The sequence below is a fragment of the Peromyscus maniculatus genome, chromosome 2 (assembly GCF_049852395.1).
Source record: "Peromyscus maniculatus bairdii isolate BWxNUB_F1_BW_parent chromosome 2, HU_Pman_BW_mat_3.1, whole genome shotgun sequence".
Lineage (NCBI taxonomy): Eukaryota > Metazoa > Chordata > Mammalia > Rodentia > Cricetidae > Peromyscus > Peromyscus maniculatus.
Window position 1 is genome coordinate 70,897,379 of NC_134853.1, and position 25,041 is coordinate 70,922,419.

A 25,041-nucleotide genomic window follows, 5' to 3' on the forward strand; every position below is an offset into this window, starting at 1 on the left:
TCCTGCTCCGCCCCCCCCCCCCCCGCCCCCCCAGTCCCCAGCATCCAGAAGGGACAGCAGCAGGCCAGAAACATTTCAGGAAGATCAGGCAGGGTGTGGTGGTGCACACCTGCGATCTCAGCACTAGGAGGTCTACAGTGGGAGGACTGTAAGTTCGAGGTCAGCCTGGGCTACGTTGTGAAACCCCATCTCAACAAACACCCCAAATTAAACAACAGCAACAAAACACTCCATTTCTGCCCGCCCCCCTCCCCCCCGCATATCTTTCAGGGGATCTTCAGAGCCGGCCTGAGAGGGCAGGCATCAGGAGGCAGCATGCTGCCTCACCCACCCCTGTCTTGCAGAAGCCCCACTAGTTAGAGACCAGTAGCATTCTCAGGTTTGATTGACAGTCCCTTCATACTTGGGTGTCTCAGCGATCTCCTACGTGGAACTTTCTGCTTCGAGCCACTCTTGCTATACAGCCCCGGCTGGCCTTGAACTTGAGATCTTCCTGCCTCAGCCTCCTAAGAGCTGGGACTGCAGGTATGGGGCACCACACCCAGCCCCGAGAGTTTTCTGCCTCGGTTTCTCTCCTACCTCCTAGTCTGCTTCCTTCCATAATGATTTCTCTTTCCCTTTTGTCTAAGCTGCCAGGCAGCCCTGAGCTAAATGAGGAGCTATTTTAGCCTCCTGCATCACGGACATTTCCAGTAGCCCCTCACTTCTGCTACGTGTGGTCATTTCTCTTGAGGGACGTGGCACCCTCAGGGGGCAGAGAACAGGCCCTGAAGTCTGAGAGGCCTCAGTCTGAAGCCAGCTCTGGCCTGTGCTGTGTAGACCTTGGGCAAGCTGCTGTACCTTTCCGATCCTCAGCTTTTCTATGAGAGAAATGCCCTGCCGTGTCGGGGTGCTGGGAAGACTGAGTGGAGGGGTCAGTGTGATGTGGTCAGAACACAGTGGGGTCACAAGAAATGCCGACTGTGGCTTTTATCTGGATCTGATTACATTTCATTTATTCACTGAGCGTGTTTTAGGGCGCACACTTGCCACTGTGTATATATGGAGGTCTGAGGATGACTTGTGGGAGTCAGTTCTTTCCTTTCACATGAACCTGAGGGGCTCAAACTCAGGCTGACAGTCTTGGTGGGGAGCCCTTTACCCGATGAGCTGGATCTCAGGACCACCATACTTCATTTGTTCACGATTGGGCCTTTTAAGTCACAACCACTGTATCTCTGAAGCAGGTGCCAGAGGGATAAAGATGCTGAACATCGTGGGGATAAGGCACGTGCTTCTGGCATGGAATTTGAGCTCAGAAACTCACCGGAGTGGGGTGTAGCAAGGATGGCTATGCTCTCAGCTCTCCAGGAGGCTGGGGCAGGAGGATTGCTTGAATCTAGGAGTTTGAGATCACCCCCAGTAACACAGAGTGTGGGTGGGCTTGGCCTCTTGGGGTGTTTTGGGGTCTATGTTTATATAAGACTCTCCCTTGTTCTTCACTCATCCACTGTGACATGGAATGGCCTGATATTTCTGGTCCCCTCACAGCATGTCACAGAGAATGAGTCTCACTGGGTCTTCATGAGATGGGCAGAAGTATTACACCCATTTTATGGGAGGAAAACTGAGGCCCATAGAGCGGCATCATGGGCCCCAAGTCCCACACACCCATGATGTTTCCTCCACCTCTCACTTCCTCCCTGTGAAGCCATCAGTGAGATAAGGCTGGGCCCTGGACACTGATGGCTTGGGAACCTGCCTGCTTTCTTCCTCCCAGCATGCACCCCCCATCCCCCGCCTCCGTCCCCGTAAGCACGGCATTGGCCCTCACCGTGGCATCTTCGGAACAGGAGGCGATCTCAAAGTCATTAAAAGGATTCCACTTGATGTCCAGGACGTTCCCTCTGTGCCCACAGACCTTGGGGTAGTGAGGGTCCAACTTTCCCGTCTGCAAAACAGTGTCACAGGCATTGGAGGGAAGGCTGGAGGGATGATGCCCGTTCTCCACTCAGTCAGTCAGTCATCACTGAGAGAGCAGGAAAACGTAAGGGGCAGATCCAAGGCGGCATACCTCCCCACGCCCTGGGTGACCCTGGGGGAATCACTTCACTCTTCTGAACCTTCCTGTCCTCCTTGGTATGGTGGAGGGTGTAATGAGCGTTTCACAGGCTGGACTGGGGACCATGGGGACGGTCTGGCCCAGTGCCCAGCAGGTGCTCAGGGTGGGTATTTTCCTTCCCACACAGCTGCAGGAACAAATGTGGTACAGTCCTTTCTGCTAATGGCCTGGCAGTTCCTCAAAAGTTAAATGCTAAGAGGTACCATGTGACCCGGCAGTTCTCTTCCTAGACATATCCCCGAGAGAAATGAAAACATGGATCCATTGGAAACTCATTCATCAGCATCCACAGCAGCACCATCTACAACAACCAAAAATTGGAGGCGACCCAGATGCCCACTGTGTGACAAGCAGAACGCACAGTGTGCAGCACAGTTATGTGGTGGAATATTATTCAGCCAGAAAAAGGAACACTGTCAATGAACCTTGAAAGCATTATCCTAAGTGAAAGAAATGGGCATGAAGAGCTACTTATCAACAGGTGAGGCGGCCCACACCTGTGATTCCAGCACGGGGGAGGCTGGGCAGAAAAATCAAGAGTTGAAGTCAGTCTGGACTCAAATAAACATAAAACCAGATATTAGTTAGGCATTGGTGGCATGTGCCTGCTTTCTCGGCATCTTAGGAGGCTGAGGCAGGAGGATCTTTTGGGCCCAGGAATCCAAAGGAAGCTTGGGCAACACAGTGAGATGGTCACTCACATGTGCATGTACTGCCTAGGGATCCCACTTGGATGATGTTCAGACATGGGTTCAGTGTGTGAGCAGTTTTGCCCTGCCCTGTACCTGGTACACAAAACCCTGATGACTGCATTTGAGAAGCCCAGTGCGAGGGTGGGGGTGGCTCCCTCCCTCCCTCCCTCCCTCTTTCCTTTCTGCTTTTATTATTATTTTAAATTTTCATTTATTTTGTGTGTATGGGTGTTCTGCCTGCATGTCTGTCTGTGTTCCATGTACCCATGGAGGCCAGAAAAGGGCACTGGATCCTTTGGGACTGGAGTTTTAGATGGCGGTGGGTCGCCATGTGGATCCTGGGTATCATCCAGGGTCCTCTGGAGGAGCAGCCAGTGCTCTTAACCACTGAGCCATCTCTCCAGTCCCGTCCCCAGCTTATGTTGTTTTGAGACTATGTCTTCTTTTGGTTCAGGCTCCTCAGGTAGCCAGGATGGATGACCTTGATCTCTGGACCTCCTTACCACTACCTTCTGAGTTCTGAGACTGCAGATGAGGATGACGGGCCTACTGTATCATGCTTAGCTTTGATTTTTTGGGTCTGATTATTATTTTATTGTTTTGATTCTTTCTTTCTTTCCTTTTTCTCCCTCCCTCCCTCCCTCCCTCCCTTTCTTTTTTTTTGAGACAGTCTTATTCTATAGCCCAAGCTAGCCTGGAACTTTCTGTAGACCAGGATGGCCTTGAACTCACAGCAACCCTCTTGTCACAGCTTGTGGAGTGTTAGGACTACAGGCATATGCCACCAGGCTTCTCTCTAGACATTAGGGACATTATCTGACACATTTGAAAAAACAATGTCTCATGTGGAATATTGCAATGTTAAACTTACTGGCTTTAAATAAGAAATATGCTAAGGAAATTGTTATTATGCATGTAACTTACTCTCAAATGGTTCAGACAAAACAAACATGAAGCCAAGCCCCGGGTAAAGGCTGCTCGTGAAGCTGAAGTAGGAAGTTCAAGGCCAGCCTGGGAAACTTGGTGGGTCTCCAAATTTTACAAAGCGGGAAACAGGGTAGGGACTGTAACTCAGAGGCAGAGCCCCTGCCGAGCATGCTGAAGACTCTGGGCTCACTCCTTACCACCACCCAGGAATAAGGATGTGCAAGAGCCAGGCTGGCACTCTAACCATCTCCTCCTTGTAGGACTACAACGGTCAGGTGAGAGCCCAGCAGGGAGGGGGGAGCGGAAGCAAATGCTGAGCAACAGCAGCCACACCTGCAATCATCTCGATCCCAAAGCTAGGAATAAGAAGAAGAACATGCACTAACAGCTGTAGTTGCAGATGATGAGACACAGACTTCTTCTATCATCAACTTCTTTCCCTTTTTTTTTTTGCAATAGGATCTTTTGTAGCCCAGGCTGGCTTTCAACCTGTTATGTAGCCCAGGCTGGTTTTGTACTTTTAATCCTCAACTCTGCTCCCTAAATGCTGGGGTTATGTGACCACACTATCTTTGTTATTTTTTTTAAGCAATTTTCCATATCTTTGACAATTAAAACAAAAAGAATTTATTTCTGTAATCCCAGCGCTTGGGGGGCAGAGGCAGGGCTGTCCCTAGGCTGAACATAGTCTGGTCTACCTAGCAAGTCCCAGATCAGCCAGGGCTGTGAAATGAGAATTTGTCTTAAACAATACAAATGGAACTTTCTGAAAAGATGGTCCTTCTAGGATTAGCCAAAATATTTGTTCTACAAGTTCAAAACATTTTCAGAGTGCAGGAGCTGTGAGCTTACAGGCCAGGCTTTCTAACACTGTACCTGTGGCAGGCATCACTAATGGATCACAGTTCTCTCAAGCACAGTCTGGAGGAGGGACACTCCCGGGGTCATTGGGACTTAGAGGAATGAGCTAGGCTAGAGCCCAGGCCTCTGCCCAACAAATTGAAGTGAATCTCTAGTGGACTTCCTGTGTTCTGAGGAGTTCTAGTTTTCTCTGAATTGTTTCCTGACCCCCCTTCCTACATTCTTTCCCTTTTCTTGTACCATTTCCTGGGTCAAAGGGCATGGCAGTATAGAATCTTTGGCTATAGGCCTGATTGCTCCAGGCCTTTATCTCTGTTCCCTGGCCCAGAGCCAGGCCCTCATTTCTGCCCTGCAGGTTTCTCAGGAAATGCTAATTGTCAGTCAGGTCTTGGGCTAAGCCTAGGCAAGCTGCCAAGAGGCCACTAATACCACACCCTCACTTCCCACAGAGCCTGCAGCTTCAGGGCTGGGTTGACCACTGGAGCTGAGTTCCTGTGGGGTCCTCAGAGCAGAAGTCCCATCAATCCATTCTCCTCCCACACCCTCAGGGGCTGGCTGTGTGTCACTGAAGACCCAGGCATTAGTGACATTAGTCTGAAGCGATTGACTGGGCTACTAAAAGCCTGTCAGGGAGGGACATTTATAATGAGGAGGCCATTTCTACCTTCTTCTGTCCATTAGATCAGCACTCAGCCAGGGCTGGGCCTCTGGTGTACGGGACACAAGCTTTATGTTGGGGTGACTCTCAAACCACAGAGAAGCCTGGCCGGTCACAGGAGCAGGCTGCTAAGCCTGTAGGGGCTTATGAGCCACCAGGGGGCAGGTGGAGAGGGCAGGAAGCTAAGATCCCTACAAGGCAGAATGGAGGGGTGGGGAGGGCTGCACAGAGCCCAGGCACACGGCTACAACAGTAAGCCAACGGCTTCAAACACCCCCGTTGCAAGGTGGAGACTGGGAGGCAAGGATGGAAGAAGAGGCGGGGATCACGCAGTATGGCTGTGGCTCGGCCGACTCTCGGCCGACTTCCCCTTCCTGGGGTCGGACCCGCACCCCCATGATACTGCTCATTACTGTTCGAGCTGGGCCTCTGGGCTCTGCTCAGGGCCCTGGTTTCTCTCTCTACAGACCAGGGGCAGCAAAAACTTCACTGGTAGTGGGGGTGTGAGGAGACTCGTACAGCTATGGGCTGAGAACTTGCCTGGGACACAACACTTCACAATTCAGTGTCACTTCATCTGAGCCCATCACAACTATCCAACCAAAGCTCTGTAGGGTGCAGGGGAGGGAACTCGAGGTGGCATACATGCTAGGCAGCCTCTGCTACCACTGGGCTACACCCAAAACACACCCAACTTTAATTGTTGCTTGGTATGTTCCAGGGCCCCGGGATATACTTAGTGTGAGAACAAACTGTTCCGGGGTTGGGGGTAGATTTAAACACACATACAAATGTGCATACATGCGTACACACGCACGTACACACACACACACACACACACACACACACACACACACACACACACTCACCCACCAATATACACATGTATATACACACACACATGTGCATGCACACACAGTCACGTATGTGCATATAGGCAGGCATATGTACATTCACACATGCATACACTTGCATACATGCACAAAAAAGATACAGAGAGACAGACATATGCATATGTATATACACACACACACACACACACACACACGGACAGAAAGACAGACACATGCACACAGATAAACACACACATATGCACATGGGCACAGACAGAATGACAGACACACACACACACACACACACACACACACACACACACACGTGCTCAGGAACACAGATGCATTACTACCTACACTGGCTCAAGAAGCAGCAGTCTCTCTCTGAGAACCCAGTGGACTGTCCTTCTTATTACCTCTAGTCCAGCACAGTCTTGGGAATCATCTGCTCTTCAGGCCCGGGGCGCCTTTGATCTGCTCCCTGAGTAGCAATGTCCCAGGGCTTACCTCCCTGGCACTGCCTGTTTTCTCCTTTCTTCCTCCATAACTCACCCAAAGTCCACACCCCTAGTGCCCTGGGAGGCTCTGGTACAGGCCCAGAAGCCCATTCTGTCCCTGTGTGGAGGCTCCAGGCCGTTTCGTTTCTGCCCACACCTTCCATTCCCCTTTGTACCCCAGCAGGCTTCGGTTGCCAAGGCTGCAGGATAGGTTGTGAAACTCACCCTCTGCCCTTCCTTCACAGGCTCCCTGTACAATGTACAGGGGAGAGGCACCTTGCCTCGAATCTCTGCTCGGGACAGCCTAGCACTCTGGTAACACCTAGGACAGGAGGCTGTGACAAGGTCAGGCGTTTCCCAAGCCGGGCCCTCCCCTGAACTTTCAGTAGGGCACTGGGCTATGTTGCCTTTCACCAATCCTGGTGCTCTGGGCCTGGCCCGGCTGCAACCCCTGGTAACCAGTGAGGAGCCAGGGCATAAACAGCCAATGCTCTTCAGCCCCAGGGACTCAAGAGAACAGGCAGCTTTCTAGTCACACCCAGACCCAGGATCCTCATCTATGGCGCACAGGGCTCCCGCACCAAATCTGGACAAGGGATAAAACTTCCTCCCAGCAGTGTGGGTGAGGCCCCTGCGTGCACAGTACCCCTACACCCCCTATGAGAAAAGGACTGCTGTGCTGTTGAGTTCTAAGGAATGGGGCCCAGGTGGGTTCCTGTCCCCTTCTCTACCTTTAGAGTCTGCTCAGAAATACTGGATGTGGCCAGGGGTGGTGGCCCATACCTGTAATCTCAGTCTGGGAAGACGAGGCAAGGAAGACAACAAGCTTGAGGCTAGCCTGGGCTACATAGGGAGGCCCTGCCCTAAAGATAAAAGAAAAGAAAAAAGCAGGAGGTCCAGTTAAATTTGTATTTCAGATGCTCAGCAAAAGTGTGTTTACAATGTAAGTGGCTTTCATGCAACATTGGAATGGGGGAAATTACATGGTCATTAGAGGTGTCTCATGCCTGTAAGTCCAACACTCTTCAAGACAGCAGGACGGCCTCTACTTCAAGGCCATATGGGACACAGAGCGAGTTCTAGACTAGCCTGGGCTACAGTGCTAGACCTTGTCTCAATATCCATCCACCTACCCACCAGGAAGAAAAACAGTTGTGAAAAGTTTAATTTGTTTTGTTTTGAAGCTAAGCTCTTGCTATGTGATCTGGCCAGGCTTAAACTCTCAGCAATCCTCCTGCCTCAGTCTTTGGCTTACTGGGTTTATAGGTGTGTGCTGCCACAACTACCCTGTAGTTTCTGAGAACATTAAGTTCACAACTAGCTTATGATCCAGCAACTGTCTTGGGCATTCACCCAGAGAACTGATTACAGAGAGGCAGCGCCACTCAGAATCGCCTTGAACTGAAATCAAGAGACGGCTTGCTTAGTTTTGTTGTGGGACAGGTCTCCCTTTGTAGCCCAGGTTGGGTTGATCCTTCTGCTTCAGCTTTCCAAGTGCTGGGCTTACAGGGTGGACAGTATTTCTAGACTACCAAGTGTGTGTGTGCACGCGCACGCGCTTGTGTGTTTGTTTGTGTGTGTGTGTGTGTGTGTGTGTGTGTGTGTGTGTGTGTGTGTGTGTGTGAGAGAGAGAGAGAGAGAGAGAGAGAGAGAGAGAGAGAGAGAGAGAGAGAGAGAGAGGGAGAGAGAGAGAGAGAGAAAGTTGCTAGGGTTTGGGTCCAGTGCCTCATGTATGATAGGGAAGGACTCTCTATCAGCTTCATCCTAGCTCCTACTTTTAGTGGGTGAACAGTTAAATACTTCATCGAGATAAGCAACTGAGACAATACACACATGGAAAATTGAGGGTATGTGAGGAGATAGAGAAGCCCCCTTAAAGATCTAGTTTGTCTTTCCTGATGGCTGAGAGTCAAGAAATTTCAAGAAAACTTATAAAGCCAAAACTGCTTACAGAGATAATGTGTGTTATCTGAAAAGCATCTCAAATGAGAATGTTGAAAGTAACAAAAGGAAGGAAGGAAGGAAGGAAGGAAGGAAGGAAGGAAGGAAGGAAGGAAGGAAGGCAGGAAGGCAGGAAGGCAGGAAGGCAGGAAGGCAGGAAGGCAGGAAGGCAGGAAGGCAGGAAGGCAGGAAGGCAGGAAGGAAGGAAGGAAGGAAGGAAGGAAGGAAGGAAGGAAGGAAGGAAGGAAGGAAGGAAGGAAGGAAGAAGGCAGGAAGGAAGGAAGGAAGGAAGGAAGGAAGGAAGGAAGGAAGGAAGGAAGGAAGGAAGGAAGAAACAAACCAGGTATGGCGGTGTGCTCTGGTAGTCTCAGCATTTGGGAGGTAGAGGCAGGCAGATCATCACAAGTACAAGGCCAGTCTGGTCTACACAGAGAGTTCCAGGTTAGCCAGGGCTCAAACCAAACCAAACCAAGCAAGCAACTGCTAGCTGGTCATGGTGGTGCCTGCCTTTAATCCCAGCACTTAGGAGGAAGAGGCAGGATGATTCCTGTGAGTTCCAGACAAGCCTGATCTACATATTGAGTTCCAGAACAGCTGGGGCTACATAGGGACCCTGTCTCAACATCCCTTAAAAGAAAATAAAAGAGCCACAGTGAACTCTGCTCACTCAAGGCCAGAACACCCGGAGCCTTGTGGCAGTATTCCTTCCTCATCTTAAACAACACACCTCGGGATTTCATTTCCAAAAGAAAATTCTTTGAGAAACGTAAATAACCCAGGTCATATATCTTATTTAGCTTTAAACTTCAAATTTTAAGCTTCGCTTCATTTTCAAATCTTGTAAATTAAGGACAGGTGAGGGCCACTTTCTCTGAAAACCCCCACACATCGTCGTGGGGTGTCCTGTCCCTTTTTTGATAGTTGTCCGGCCAGGCAGCATACAGATGGATGTCCAGAGAACCGTGTGTCTGAGTGAAAACAGCCAAGTTCAGGTAGGGTCTGTGTGTGTGTGTGGGGGGGGGGGCGGGGGGAGAGCGCGCGCGCGCAGCTTAGGGCTACACTGGAGTGCTTGCTGATGGACTAAAGGGGCCTCAGGGTCAGTCCCCAGTGCCAAATGATTCAAACTCCTCGGCTGCAGGACTGTGCAGTCCTGTCTACACAGCCTTCAAATGACAAAGAGTAACGAAATGGAGAACAGATCAACACTAGTCAGGGGTTACGGAGGAAGTGGAGGTGGTGAGGAGTGGCTGGGTCGTGGAAAGGCAGGGAGGGGTCTGTGGGGTGACCTGGACACCCTCACCAAGGTCGTGACACTGAACGGCGGTACTATTGGTAGTGGGGAGACAGTCAAAAGGCACTCAGGGTCTTCGCACTTGCTTCTGGTTCCGCCTGAACACGTTCTTATCATCCAAGCCGTTGTCTAGGGGCGTCTCCTAAAGAAGGCCTTCCTGGACCATCCTGTGTGAAGCAGGCCCTCCCTATCCATCCCATGTCATCATCCACCACACACACTTGATAGCCGTTGACTGAACATGGTGACATTCTCATCAGTAGTAAATGCAAATTAGAAAGCATCTGGGTAGTAAAAACCAGGAGCCAATCAGCTCGTCTTCTTTTATCCGCTCTGGGGATAGAGCCCATGGCCTTGTGGACTCTCCTACCCAGCTACACCCCTGCCCTAACTAACTCCTTAATTAGTGAAGAATGCAGACCGTCTGATGGACAGAACCTTTTAGAAGTGCCCAGAGCTCGGGAGAACCCTGCAGCAAATGAGGAGCTTCCAGGCCTCTCTACCCCGACCTGTAAACAGTTCTCCGAGCAGTGGCCTGCAAGTCTGACTCATTCCTCTCCAGCTCGTAAACCTTCGTCTCCCTAGAACGCATTTCCCGTGTCTCACCCCGGCAGTCAAGGTCCTTTCCACAGGGCCCAATCTGCTTCTCCAGGGCTTGCTCTTTCCTTCCTCACTTTCAAAGACTGCTCATCAGTTCTGGTCAGACTGTGTTCTGAACTGTCCTCTGAGCACTCCATAGCTCTGTCCGGTCCTTCCTTCCTTCTGCCATTTTAGAACCTCACTGCTTAGCAGCATGAACAATGGTTAGGTAATTTTACTCAGTCAATGAAAAATCTGCAAGCGCCAACTCTGAGTCAGCAACTCAATGTGGCAGTCAACAAAGCCTGCCCCTCCCTCGACCTCCTAACTTTGGGAGGGAGGAGCAGAAGCCCTGAGGAGCCAGGGCAGAGACCTAAGCAAGAAACACGCTGGGGGTGGGGGTGGGGGGTGGGGGGGTAGGGAGTGGGGTGGGGTGGGGGTGTATTTTAGGAAAGGAGAATGTATGGGCCTGGGGAATAGGCCTTTATGAAATCCCTGAACAGGGGAGGTGGAGGCAGGCAGATCAGCTCAAGTTTCTTCTTGAGCTACTGAGTGGCTACTCACGAACACGGTAAATATTTCCAGTTATTCATGCCAACTTTTATGAGTCCTTCAATAATGCTCTGTAATTTCCTCCTAAGGCTGGCTTGTTTATTTATAGGTATACTTTGTTGTTGTTGTTTTGTTTTTCGAGACAGGGTTTCTCTGTGTAGTTTTGGTGCTAGTTTTGGATCTAGACCAGGGTGGCCTCGAACTCACAGAGATCCACCTGCCTCTGCTTTCCAGGTGCGGGGATTAAAGGCGTGAGCCACCACCGCCCAGTTTCCAAATGCTATTTTTTAAATCATTGACTACATATTCTGTTTATATTTGTAATTATATTTATTTATTATTTATTGTGTGTTTGGACACATGCCGTAGTACATGTGTGGAAGTGAGAGATGTTTTCCAGGAGTCAGTTCTCTCCTTCCACCATGTGGGTGCCAGGGACTGAACTCAGGTTGCCAGGGTTGATGACAGTCACCTTTACCCACAAGTCAGCTCACCAACCATCACGGGCCATTACTTTTCAACAGGATGCTCATAACTATCCCCTTTTATTTTGTTTTTCGAGACAGGGTTTCTCTGTAGTTTTGCGCCTTTCCTGGAACTCACTTTGTAGACCAGGCTGGCCTCGAACTCACAGAGATCCGCCTGGCTCTGACTCCCGAGTGCTGGGATTAAAGGCGTGCGCCACCACCGCCTGGCTAACTATCCCCTGTTATGTGTGCCACGTTGGCACTTTTTACCAAAGCTAGCAGTCCAACAGTGGGCAAGAGGACACCACTGTCCACAGCGAACCAGAAGGGCACAACACTGAGTGTGTAATATTCCTGCTGCAAATACACAAATGAGTCTAATCATGAGGCCATAGCCTGACAATCTAAATTTGGTCACAATCTACAAAATACAAAACATTTAAGATCCTTAAAAGAAGACAAGGAGACAATTAAATATAATGTGGGGACCTGAACTGGAGTCTAGATCAGGTTGAAAAAAACGGTGTAAGGGTTGTGATGATGAACGGGATTGGAATTTGGACTGGATGCTTTCATACCATCACAACTTGTTAAATTTCCAGGAAATAGTTATAAAAAAGAATGGTCCTGTTCTTACAGTAGGTGATTGATGGGTAGTATTTAGGTGTGAAGGGTTAGAACTATAACTGTTTCCAAGCACCATGCACGCATACACACACACAAAAACACTCACGACAATTTGGCGAAGGTCAATAACTGGAAAGCCACGTACAAGATAAGAGTTCATTCAACTGCACTTGCAAATTATCCGTGTTTACAGCACTACACAATTACCTTTTATTCCTAGTGCTATACTTTGGGTCTGGAGTGGTTCTCAAAGGTCTGTGCTGAAGATGAGGTCCCAGGGAGGTGTAACTGGGATGTGGTAGTCTTGAGGAGGTAGGGCCTCATAGGAGGCCTTTAGATCCCTGGGGCTCTGCCGCCACAAGGAGACTGGGGTGGGAGGTGTAGAATCTCCCAGCATTCAGGAGATTGGGGCAGGAGGACTGCAAGTGTGGGCCTAGTGTGGCCTGTACTGGGAGATCCTGTCTCACAAAACAAAAGGAACGGTGGGGCTGTGGACTTTTGCTTGCTGGGGACGGGTGAGCGGGGTTACCTGGCACACGCTTCCCCTGTCATGTGCCGCCTTCCCAAAGGCCCAAAAGTAACAGGGCCAGTGAACGACAGACTGAAACTGCTCCAACGCAGCCTTAGCTAACCTCTTTCTGCACCCATGGGGATAACTGTAAGTGCCCCCTTTCAGCTGTTAAAGGATGATTCCCTAGCAAGCCACCTTTAGATTCTGGCATAAATCCAGCGTGACCCAGATGTAACTTCCTTCTGTGTTTTGAAACACTGTCTCTTCATGTATCCCAGGTCGACCCTGAACTCGCTATGTAACCTTTGAGGTCTGATCCTCCTGCTGCCTCCACATCCCAAATGTTGGCATTACAGGCATGGTCAGCCACGCCCAGTTTCTGGGGTGCTGGGACTGGACTCGGAGCATCAGGAACAGCTGGCAAGCAGGCACTCTCCTAACTGAGCCGCTCTCCCGGCCAAGATGTGAATGCTCCGCAGTTGGAACACCCTGGCCAATCTGGTTTCGTTCCTCTTCCGGAGTGCAGCTGATCTTCGCGTTTCTTAGTCTGTCCTTGTGTGGTTCTGGAATCAAGGTTACACGGGCTTCCCAGAACACTATAGGGAGCCGTCCCTTTCCCTGTTTCGGGAAGAGTTCAAGACGGTTTAGAGTAATCACTTCCTAGGAAGCTTTGTAGGACTTATTTATTTTTTTTATTTTTTGGTTTTATTTATTTATTTATTTATTTTTGAGACAGGGTTTCTCTGTATAGCTTTGCGCCTTTCTTGGAACTCACTCTGTAGCCCAGGCTGGCCTCGAATTCACAGAGATCCACCTGGCTCTGCCTCCCGAGTGCTGGGATTAAAGGTGTGCGCCACCACCGCCCAGCTGGACTTTTTTTTTTTTTTTAATTGGTTGTCTCATTTTCTTTTCTCTCTCTCTTTAAAAATTATTTATTTTTATGTGCATTGTGTTTTTTTCTGCATGTCTGTCTGTGTGATCCCCTAGAACTAGAGTTACAGGCAGTTGTGAGCGGCCATGTGGGTGCTGGAATTGAACCTGGGTCCTCTGGAAGAGCAGCCAGTACCCTGGCATTGTTCTTATGTGTATTTATATATGTAAAATACAACAAACATGCCCGAGAGTGCATGGACTTGAAATGTTCAGTCGCATGAACATTTGGGCAATAAATCAATAAACACGACTCGGCCTCCCAGGTCACGACAGGAGCCGTCACCAGAGTGACGTGCCTGACTTCACAGTCACTCCCTGCCGCAGGAGGGAAGTAGTGTCTAGGTTTTCACGGTATTCTATAACTTGTTTTTCTTTGGAAATTTACCACTTAATTATTCAGTCCTTATAGTACAACTGTTTTTAATTTCAGGGGAATGGAATGACAGAGTCTGAACTTTGTCATTTCAACTCGAGATTGTGATGTAGGCAGCTATGTATGGTGGGTACTGTGGACCGTAAGTTATCTACCGATACAGGGGGTTTTTCCACTTGGTAATAATATGAACAATGCTCCCACACTCACGCGATTGCTTACTCTTTCTTCTGGGCTTTTTTGTTTTGTTTTGTTTTGTTTTGTTTTGTTTTAAAAAGGTCTCGTGCAGCCCAGGCTGGCCTGAATCTCCTTGTGTAGCCGAGGATGATCTACGTCTACCCTGGTAACCTCACTTCCGAGTGCTGGGATCACAGGTGTGTACGATGACGCAGGGTTTATGCAGCACTGGAATGGAGCTCCCTCCCGGCTTCATGCGCGTTAGCTCTTAGCTCGAACTCTGCCAACAGAGCCACATCCTCAGCGGGGTGTGGCAGCTCACACCTGCAGTCCCAGCCCTCAGGAGGCAGAGGCAGGATGACCGCCACCATTCTGAGGCCAGCCTAGGCTGCAGAGTCAGACCTTGTCTCCAGAGGGGGGAGGGGTGGTGTTTGAGAGATGGCTCAGTGGTTAAGTGTGAAGACCACCCTCGGAGAGGACCCAAGAGCTTGGTTTGCAGCACCCGAATCAGGCAGCAAACAACTACAACTCCAGGTCCAGGGACTGAGCCTCTGGTTTCCACGTGCACAGACAGACAGGCAGGCAGACAGACACACATACATTTAAAGCAAACATCTTTTTTCTATTTCACAATTTACCGTCTCTTTCTATTATTTCTTTGAGGGAAGTGTTTATCGCTCATTGTTAATGGTTACAGGGTCGTCCAGGCTTTTGATTCCTACTTGAATCAGGAATGCCAGGAGTCTGCCCATTTCACCCACACTTCCAGATGACTGCCCTCCACTTGATCACGTCAGGGTCCTCCTGGCTTCACAGCTCTGCTGCTGGGTGAACTGCCTCTGCCCTCCCGGTGCCTCTGGATGGTCTCCCTCACTGTCAGTCAGTTTTTCCAGTGGCTGCTCAGTTTATCTTTCAGGGTTGTGTTTTTTTTTTTTTTTTTTAAATATTTTCTAATGCATCTTTGAGTTATCACTCCTTGATTTCTACTTTTTTTTTTAACTGTGTGTGTGTGTGTGTGTGTGTGTGTGTGTGTGTGTGTTTGCACAGCTACTTGTGGGGACTGGCTATAGGCACTGTGAGTTGCCAGAAGTGGATGCTGAGAATCAAACTTGCGTCCTCTGGAATGGCAGCATGGGCTCTTAACGGCTCTCCCCTGCTCTGATTTCTGCCTTTTATCATCATTTTTTTTTCTTTTCCTGAGCTTTCTTTGAGTTTGTTCTATTTGTTAATCCCCACCCCCTCCCCCTCCCCCCAGCTCTTAGGCTGACTGTTTCCTCACTAACTTCAGCCCTCTCCTTCTCTTATGGAAGGAAGCACCAGTGTTGTGCCTCCCCGGCTGGATCAGTCCCCTGGATACCAGGGGTTTTTAGATACATCTGATTATCACTCAGTTCCAAGTATTTTAAATTTGCATTTCACCGGGGAGGCAGTTCAGGGGCTGAGCACTTATGTAGCACATAGAAAGTTTGATCTCTAGCACTATTAAAAAAAAGAAAAAGAAAAAGAAATTGGGGCCAGGAGACGGCTCGGCGGGTAAATGCACTTCCTGCATGTATCAGGGTTCTCTAGAGGAACAGAACTCATCGAGTGTATATATACACACAAAGGGGTTTGTTAGACTAGCTTACCGGCTGTGGCCCAGCCAGTCAGGGGGACCCTCTAGGGCATCTCTTGGTGTTACCATGTCCTGTGATTAAAGTCAATGGGAAACTACAACAACCCAATCCAGGTAGGACGACAAAGGGCCCAGATGCTTCAGGCTGTACAAACCTGACAACCTGAGTTCAATTCCCAGAACCCACGTAACAAGCTAATGTGGCCAGGTGGTGGTGGCAGCGGCGCATGCCTTTACTCCCAGCACTCAGGAGGCAGAGGCAGGCGGATCTCTGAGTTTGAGGCCAGCCTGGGCTACAGAGGTAGGACAGCCAAGGCTACAGAAGGAATACCTGTCTCCAGAAAACAAAGGCTAACGTGTCGGGTGTGACGGCCCACGACTTTAGTCCCAGCACTGGAGAAGCACAGGCAGGCAGATCTCCGTGACTGGGGTCAGCTTGGTCTACCTAGCAAGTACCAGGCGATCCCAAGGCTACCAAGACAACTTAGTGAGACCCTGTCTAAAAAAAACTGAAAAATGAAGCAAACAAACAAACAAACAGCCCCACCCAAACAAACAAACAAAGAAAAGCTGGATGTGGTGGTGCTCGTCTGTATCCTAGGAGATGGAAGAAGAAGACGGGAGAATCAGCTAGAAGCTGGAGGGCCAGCTAGCCTGGAGTAAGCTGCACAATAATGGAGACCCCCACCTCAACAAGTTGAGGGTGAGAACTGACTCCTGGAAGCCGCCCTTTGACTTCCACGTTGGTGCTGCGGCATGCACGCACACACGGAAGAATGCATGCACACTACATAAATACATAAACAATAACAAAAATTTTCCATTTGACTCCCCCTTTGGCTTATAAATTATTTGGAAATGTGACACACACCTGTAACTCGCACTCGGGAGGTGAACTGAGGATGATGATGTCAAGGCCAACCTTGGCTACACAGAGTTCAAGAGCTGGGCTACACGAGATGGGGTCACAAAGAAGCAGGCAAGCAAACATTCCAAATGAGTGGGGACGGACACATCATTAACTTGTCTACTGTCACCGGTTCTAAACTCACCACACCGTGACGAGGAAAGCTATCTCTGAACTCATCTCACTCGGGGCTTGGACTGCGCAGGTCCGCCAGTGGTCTAGGTCTGTTTCTTACCTTCTCGCAGACTCGTGCTCACCAGTCTTTGTGACTTTCCAGTTGCCTGATCTAAGTCTGTGGGCCGCTTTCCTGAGGTCTGGCTTCCCAGCCTCTTCTGCCGTGAGGTAGGAGCACAGCCTGGGAGTCCCCCTCTCTCCCAGGCCTCTTTAGGAGGTCTTCGAAGGCAGGCTCAGCACCGGTGTCCCGAAGAGATCTGCTATTAGGGTGATCTATCTGAAGCTGCCCCTCTGCAGATCCAAACACTCAGTAACGATGGCTCATGCTCCACGGCTGACTCTATAAGTGTTCTCCCTGCTGCCTGATGTTTACCTCTCCAGCGCAGGAGCTAGCCCAACACATGTTTCTGTGCCTCCCATCCCCACCTCTCAGCAAGGGGAGGCGGCTTTGGCAATTTCCCCAATTTCACACAAGCCCAGCAATGTGCTAATAATTATATTTCATTCAAGAAAGAAAAACGTGGAGTGAGCACTGTTCCACATGGAGGAGAGAAGGTCCTAGAAGTGGCCAGGCCAGCTGCTGGACGGTCAACTCTCAGGATGATGATTTTTCCCAAGAAGGAGACGAAGAGTCACAGACCTGGCTGTCAGAGGCTCACTCACACACTAGGAAAGCAGGCCAGGCCTTCAGTCACATCCGGACCGGGCTCCCTACCTTTTCCATCTGTCCTGCCGGCCTCTAGAGATGGGTCTGGGCCCTGTGATCACTAGGGTCCTTACCTGGTGCAAGGGGATGACGAGGAAGGCCCCCCCGCCGGCGCATTCAGTGACCACAGCGATGAAATGGGGGTTCACGGCACAGAAGTGGTTGTCATGGACGCTGCGTGTGATGGGCACCGAGTCGTAGCAGTTCTCTTTGCTGGCGGGCTTGCCGTAGACATGCCGGAACTTGGAGCTGCGGTACTGGGGGTGCCATGACATCTGCAGGGGACGGAGGGACCAATGGCGTGAGGCTACTTAACTGGTACAGCTGGGGCAGTGGGTCAGGTCTCATTGCTGGGTCTTTTTGGAGGCAAGGTCTCAGTACGTAGACCAGGCTGGCCTGGAACTCACTGTGTAGGCCAGGCTGGCCTTGAACTCATGATTGTTTTGCCTTAACCTCTTGAGTGCTAGGATTATAGGTTGTGCCACCCAGCCTGGTGACAGTGGCCAATTCTGCAAAGGTAGTAGTCCACTATGAAGGACAACCAGGTGAACAGACGATCACTGTGGTTATAAAGGAGGCTGTGCGTCATTATTATTGACCTGTTTGCTGATATATTAAGACTTTTCAGTTTTTTCAAGGATGAACCCCCAAAGGCAGAGGGACCACGGAATATTCGCTACAGCGCCCCCCCCCTTCTCACCAGACGAGCTCTCCTGCCAACTAAATGAGAACCAGTGTGTTCTCTGTAGCCAGCCAGTCTGGCCCCCAGTTCCAACTTTGCCTCACTATGATGGACAAATGACTCAACCCTTGAGTCTCCATTTTCTTGTCTATAAAATGGGATAACTTGCTGGGCGGTGGCGCACGCCTTTAACCCCAGCACTCGGGAGGCAGAGCCAGGCGGATCTCTGTGAGTTCGAGGCCAGCCTGGTCTATAGAATTAGTTCCAGGAAAGGCTCCGAAGCTACACAGAGAAACCCTGTCTTGAAAAGCCAACAAAAAAAAAAAAAAAAAAAAAAAAAAAAAAAAAAAAAAAAGGGGATGACACAAGGACCTGCCTCACAGACTTGTGCCTCCCCTCTGGAAAGGGAGCTGCTGGCCTCCATGGATGAAACCACCCAGTGCAGAGCAATGTGACTGCCAACACCCAGCTGCCCCACCCCGGTCTTTATTTCCACTGTCAAGGTTTGTCCAGACCTTTGACATGGGGGAGAGGTTACAGAAGCGGGGGAGGATGGCATCCAGTAAGGTCAGGCCCTCTGTGTGCCGCACGGGAGTGTCCGTATTGCGTGACCCGGGTAGACACCTGGGCATGAGCCCTGCATCCACCAGGGAGCTCCTGGGGCTCTGGCCCAGGTGTGCTCAAGGACCGGGCCTTCACCGGTAGCTGTGATGACTCAGCAGTTTCACTTCCCCTGCTGGCAGGCTCTGGACAGGGCCCACATCCCTCCACAGCAGCCTCCTGGGGCTCTGCTGCCATCCTGCGCGTGCCCAGTGGCTGGATGCCATGGGATCAGGCTGGGGGCTGGAAATCTCCACCCTGAAAAGGCTTTAGTTGACTCTAGGTGCAACAGCCCCCCTGGGGGGGCATTTCCCAACGTTTGGCTGTGGAATGGGGGACTGTCTCATCCCCTGCAGCCCTCCTGAGAGGTAGAGAGGGAGTACTATCCCCATTTAACGACGGTAATGGGAGGTGCAGGGGAAGCCATGTGACTGGGAAGTCAAAGCCGAATGTCTTCCTGTGATGTGTGCATGTGCACCTGTGTGGGTGATGTTGCTGGAGGGCGGGGGGTGAGGGGGATGTGGGAGTAAACCACAGATCTTCCTTCCTGTTCTCCAAGGTCCCTTCTTCACCCAGCCCTGCAGGTAGCTGAAATGGAACCCAAGTTGGGAGGGGCACAAATCATCCAGTGGAGTACCCCCTAGTGCCCCCTGTAGGTGGCCTTATGGTGAGGAGGACTTTACCTGATTCGGTTTGTGGACAGGTGGGCTGAGCTGGAGTCTGGTATTGCCAGAGACATTCCACATCTGCTCTCTCAGGCTTTTCTTTTGTTTCTTCCTCTTAAAATTTGACCTTGTGGGCACAGAGGCCGCTCCATGTAAGTGCTTTGTGGGAGGGTCTGAACCACCACTTTCTATCATAGCCTGGTTATTAGAGGGAGATTGGAAGGGCAAGATAGGTGTGGTGGCACCTGCCAAATCCCAGCACGCGGGTCAAGAGTTTAAAGTCGGCTCCCGCTACACAGGGAATTCAAGGCCAGCCTGAGGTACACAGCAAGTTCAAAGCTACCCTGAGTTACCCAACAAGACTCTGTCTCACAAAACCCAAGCAAGCCAAACTACTTTATTTGAAAGTGATCTTCAAAGACCAAGAATTATCGCAATAAAACATGATTGGGGGTGCACCCACACTCAGACTAAAACCCTTGGCTTGCTACCCAACAGAGTGCACCATGACCCTGACCTTGGCCTCAACCCTGCTGAGAAATCTCTGACCTGTGGAGCTCAGACACCAGTTTTTGGCAGACGGTTCTCTCTTCCCACCTTGTTGAGGCAGGTGTTGTTTCTACCGTGATGCCACAGTGGCCCTCTGCATGCCACAGTGGCCCTCTGCATGCCACAGTGGCCCTCTGCATGCCACAGTGGCCCTCAAGCTTCCAGTTGATTTTCCTGTCTTTGTGCCCCATCCCACTGAGGAAGCGCTGGCCTTACAGATGTGCCCTATAACATCTGGCTTTTTACATGGTTCCATCACTGAACTCAAGCCCTCAGACTTTCAAGGTAAGCCATTTTAGTGCTTTGTTAAGTCTCTTTTTAATGCACCCAGAATTCCTAGTGAGGGCCTACTCCATACCAGATCAGGTTGGACAGCTGGCTCGGGGAGCCAATCAGAGAGCCCCATGTGGCCCTCTTGAGGTCAAGGCTATGTACCAACACCTCTGCCCTTTTTCGTGATATCTTCTTGCCTCACGAGGAAGAAGAAACCATAGGTCCCGGCACCTTCTGGTAAAGGTTTTTCTCAACACAGAGTCTCTCAATCTGAGGCCAAGCCCTGACTGAAACCACAAATGCTTATCACGAGGCATCTTTTAATTCTGCGTTCTCCAGCCAGCAATGATCTCAAGTGTGTGTCACAGAGACCCAGGCAACTAGGACCTCAGGGTTCCCCCCACTACCATTTCAAAGTAAGAAGAGGCCTGGTGGTCCCTCAGGAGAGTGACCAACTGTGCCCGTCTTCCAGGGACCATGGATGGCTCCCTGGACAAGGGGTTTTTGTGCTATAACTAAGAAGCCAAAGAAGAGGAGGATTTCAGGTTCAAGACCAGCCTGGGAAATGTAGTAAGAGTCTGCTTCGAAATAAAAACTTGAAAAAAGGAGCTGGGCGTGGTGGCTTGACATCTGGATCCCAACCCTGGGGAGGCTCAGGGACGATTGTCACACTTTTGAGGCTAGCCTGGACTCCATAGTGAGGGCCCCTCTCAGGAAACACACACAGTGGTGACAGGTTTGAGGGCACAGCTTAGCGGCAGGACACTTACCGATCATGCGCAAGGCCCTGGGTCTAATGTCTAGGACTGGAAGGAAAAAAAAAAACCAACCAAACAAAACCCCCAAACCTGAGGCTGTCCCAGACGGACCGGGACAAGCTGCTCACTCTGCCATAAGGTGACGGCTTAAGTTCCTGGGAGCCTGACTTTGACAACTTGCCCGTGAAAGAGAAAGCTATGGAAATGAGCAAGCCCAGCATCCTGAACCAGAGATTAGAACATTCCAAAGCAGAAAGTTCCAGAAGGTTTGTAAAGAGAGGTGACTATGATTTCATTCAGTCACCAGCCTCTCCCCAGCCCTGGCTCAGGGCTCACTTAGTGCCCAGGGCTTGAGGGCAAGGAAGGAATATCTGGGTCACTGCTCTCGGGGGTCACCGCTCGCCGAGTTCACCCCTTCCCTCTGGAAGTGCCAAGTGTGGGAAGACAAATTATGGTGAATTTGAGGGCTGATAATAGGGTTGGCAGTGGCTGGTGACCCAGAACACAGGGATCGACCGAATCCCACCACTTGCTGGACAGAGGCTCAAGCCTGAAATCCCAGCACTTGGAGGGACGAGGAAGCAGGGGCACAAGTTCAAGGACTGCCTGGGCTATAAAATCACCTCCCCTCCAAAACAGTAAGCAAACAAAGAAACAGAAACATCTCCCAGTACACCGTCAGGTCCCCAGAAGAGACCTGTGTGCATTTAGTGAAACTTACAGGTGCTGGGACACAGCGGCTCATGGCAGAGCTTCCAAAGTGATATCACCAGGGAGCCTGCCAAAACTGTACATTCTTGGGCCCCACCCACCCCACCCTGATAGAATCTGGAACCCCAGGGTACAGGGCAGAACCTGCTGTATATTAATTAGCCTTCCCCATGACTCATGCTCTGTAGTCGAGTCTGAGGCTCAAAGGTATAACGGAGCCCTGAAACCACGGATCCATCTCAGCATCATAGGAGGTTAAAAAAAAAAAAAAAAAAAAAAAAAAAAAAAAAAGCAGCCATTATTTATAAAAGAGGCCTTGCCAAAACACTGAACCCAACGCCAACCAAGTCACTGTTACTCTGCACACCAAACTGGGCGAAAAGTGTTCACCAGGAGGCAACTGGCAAGCTCTAGAATACAGGAAATCCCGTGTGTTGAATTTTTGTAGTTCTAACAACTCAGAATGAATCAAAGAGCCGAAACAAAGGGCTAAAACTATAAAACACTTAGAAAACTTAAAGACCAAACTCAAGATACTAGATTTAGTGGTGGCCAAAAGCAGTCCACAAGAGAAAAGCCAGACAAGTTGGACTTAATGAAAATGTAAAACTTTCATGTAACAAGAACATATCGGTGGGGTACAAGGCAGCCTGAAGAATGGGGAGCTACCTGGGAGGTGTGTTTGGAAAAGGATTAACAGATGAAACAGAATAAACAGAATCCCTCAAGCCCAACAAGAAGCAGGACAGAAAGGCCGCCTGGCTTCATGACAAATGCCTGTAATTCCAGCACTAAGGAGGCTAAGGCAGGGGGATTGCTGTGAGTTGAGTTCAACCTGGACTACAGAGCGAGACCCTGTCTCAACAGGACAAAACAAAATTTGAAAAACTGTCTTGTTTCTTCCACAGGAGACAAGGCCAATGGGATCCTGTCCAGACTGGAAGAGACTTCGCAGATGACGTGCGTAAGATGGAGGTCCACAGCAAGCTGGAATCCTGATTCACAGCATTTAGCCACAGGAAGCCAGTCTGCAGCAGCTCAGCAACCAGAATGACCCCTGACCAAAAACCATATGTGTGTGTGTGTGTGTGTGTGTGTGTGTACGTATGTATATGTATGTATGTATGTATTATACACACATATATGTATGTATATGTACACACACACACACACACACACACACACACACACACACACACACACTTGGTTTTCCAAGACAGGGTTTCCCTGTGTAGCCCTGGCTGTCCTGGAACTAGCTCTACAGACCAGGGCTGGCCTTGAACTCACAGAGATTTGCTTGCTTTTGCCTCCCGAGTGCTGGGATTAAAGGTGTGTGCCACCACTCCTGGCTGACAAGTTTTTTAATCGTTTAATTATATTCTATTCATGTATTTGGTATGTGTGTGTGTAGGTCAAAGGACAACTGGGAAGTCTGTTCTCTCACCACGTGGGGCCTGGACATTCAACTCAAGAACTCAGATTGTCAGGATTGGTGGCACCACTGCCTGGTGGCCCCTGGCGATATTAAATGATGTCACTAGCTGTGTTTCAGGGTGACAGCAACACCGTGGTTATCAGCCTGTCTCTTAGAGATATATGCTTAATAGGCACAGATTAAATGATATGGCACCTGGGGCTGACTTTGAAATAAGCCAGGGGCTAGGGCTTGCATGCACAAAGTTCTGGGTTCCATCCTCAGCACCACATATAACCTGGTGTGTGCATCACGGCTATAATCCAGTGAGTGCTCAGCAGGTAAAGGCAGGAGGTTCAGGGATTCAGGATCATCCTTAGCTATATCCATAGCTGGGAGCCAGCCTGGGGTATGTGAGATTCTCTCTCAAAAAGGAAATAATAGTAAAGAAGAAACAATTTGAAGGCTCAAGGCTCAATCCCCCAGCATCCACACAAATTTCAATAAAGTAACCCAGTAGGAGGTGGGGAGGGGGGCCAGCAGAGGACCTGCAAGGGTTTCATCGGATTCTAACAGCTCTGCCCAACAGAAGCCACCTCTAAAGCAGTGGTTCCCAACCTTCCTAACGCTGTGACTCTACTACAGCTCCTCATGGTGTGGTGACCCCAACCATCAAATTACTTCCATTGCTAGTTCATAGCTGTAATTTTGCTACTGTTGTGAATCACAATGTAAATATCTGACATGCAGGGTATCTGATATGCAACCCCCAAAGGGGCCATAACCCACTGCTTAAATGGCTCCACCTGTGTGCGGAGGCCTTTGGGGAGGTGGAGAGTTGGGGAAGCCCTCTGGTTTGTCCATGCCAGCCCAGGTCAGATTTGGGGATTCGCTTCATGGCATCAAGCATCCTAACGCAGGCACAAGCACCCTGCAGCCAGCAGAGGCACACAGAACACAGCTCAGCTCTCAGGTCCGGCTCCTGCCTCCCCTCCCCCTCCATCCTTCTGGTCTGGCACAGATGTCTCCTGCAGGCCCATAGGAAACACAGATTGAGGCCGGCGGCAGCCAAGAGAAAGCTTTTCTTCCTGATGAGATTAGGCTGGAGGGAGAACCTCCTCCTCCCCCACCCAACTGCCCAGAGCCAGGGTTAGCAGACAGGGCACCTCCAGAGATGACTGAGGGATCCTCTGCAAGTCTAGCCCCCTGGTCAAGACCCGGGTTCTAGTTGCTGTGATCTTGGGGAGGGATCTGTTTCTCTCGCCTTTGTGTTCCCTTAAGTCTAATCATGGGTGGCCTTTATTCCAAAGGTTTCTGCTGGACTTGGGTGGTGGGTCCCATGCTCTCCCGCTTTCTGTACTGTTTGCCCCACCTCCCAGAGCACTAGCCTTTTGGACACCCCATCTTGGCACGTACTGCTTCTCCCTGCAGAGTCTGAAATGAAGCCATAAGGTACTCTCTGAGCTCTGAGAATGCCCCGCCTCTTGTCCCCCTCTTCCTCCAGGGTCCAGCATGATACTCCCCCTCCAGATTACCCCACCACACGAAGTACTCATCTTCACACTGGGGGACAGGTGCCAGGTTTAAAACTTGTATTCTGTTGGTTGGCCTGTGACACCTTACATAGACTAGGCTGGACTCGAACTCACAGAGATCTTCCTGCCCCTGCCTTCGCACTGGGACAGGCCATCATGTCCAGCTTAGCCTCCCCCCCCCTCCCTGTAGGGGACCAGCCCCCACATTTATTTAGCCCAGGGACTCTTGAGGAGTGAGGGATAAGAGACTTAGATAGAAATAAAGAGGGGAGAGAAAAAGAGAACACAGGATAGCCTCGGGTGGGCCTGAATCCTTATCCATCAGTCCAGAACTTTAGTCCAAAGGACTTTTTATAACAATGCCAAGGGGAGGGGCAAAAGACCTCCCCCTTGCTAGATACAGCCAAATGCAGACCCTTCCAAACACCTGGT

At 50.3% G+C, this 25,041-nt stretch overlaps 1 protein-coding gene across 6 annotated transcripts in view; it reads right to left on the minus strand.

The window, feature by feature from the left end:
• The window catches only part of Coro2a (coronin 2A), a 58,659-nt gene that overhangs the window by 12,983 nt on the left and 20,635 nt on the right, over window positions 1–25,041 (minus strand). Inside the window, exons 1-4 of one of the 6 annotated variants that reach the window (XM_042271151.2) lie at window positions 20,962–21,200; window positions 19,388–19,496; window positions 17,497–17,697; window positions 1,814–1,930 (exon numbers count right to left, since the gene is read on the minus strand). In XM_042271151.2, the coding sequence (XP_042127085.1) occupies window positions 1,814–1,930; window positions 17,497–17,697; window positions 19,388–19,450 (381 nt within the window). In that variant the 5' untranslated portion in view covers window positions 19,451–19,496; window positions 20,962–21,200. Of the gene's footprint in view, window positions 1–1,813; window positions 1,931–17,496; window positions 17,698–19,387; window positions 19,568–20,961; window positions 21,201–21,670; window positions 21,765–25,041 lie in introns of those variants that run through there. The other 5 variants (XM_042271150.2, XM_042271152.2, XM_042271154.2 and 2 more) reach the window with 5 other exon arrangements.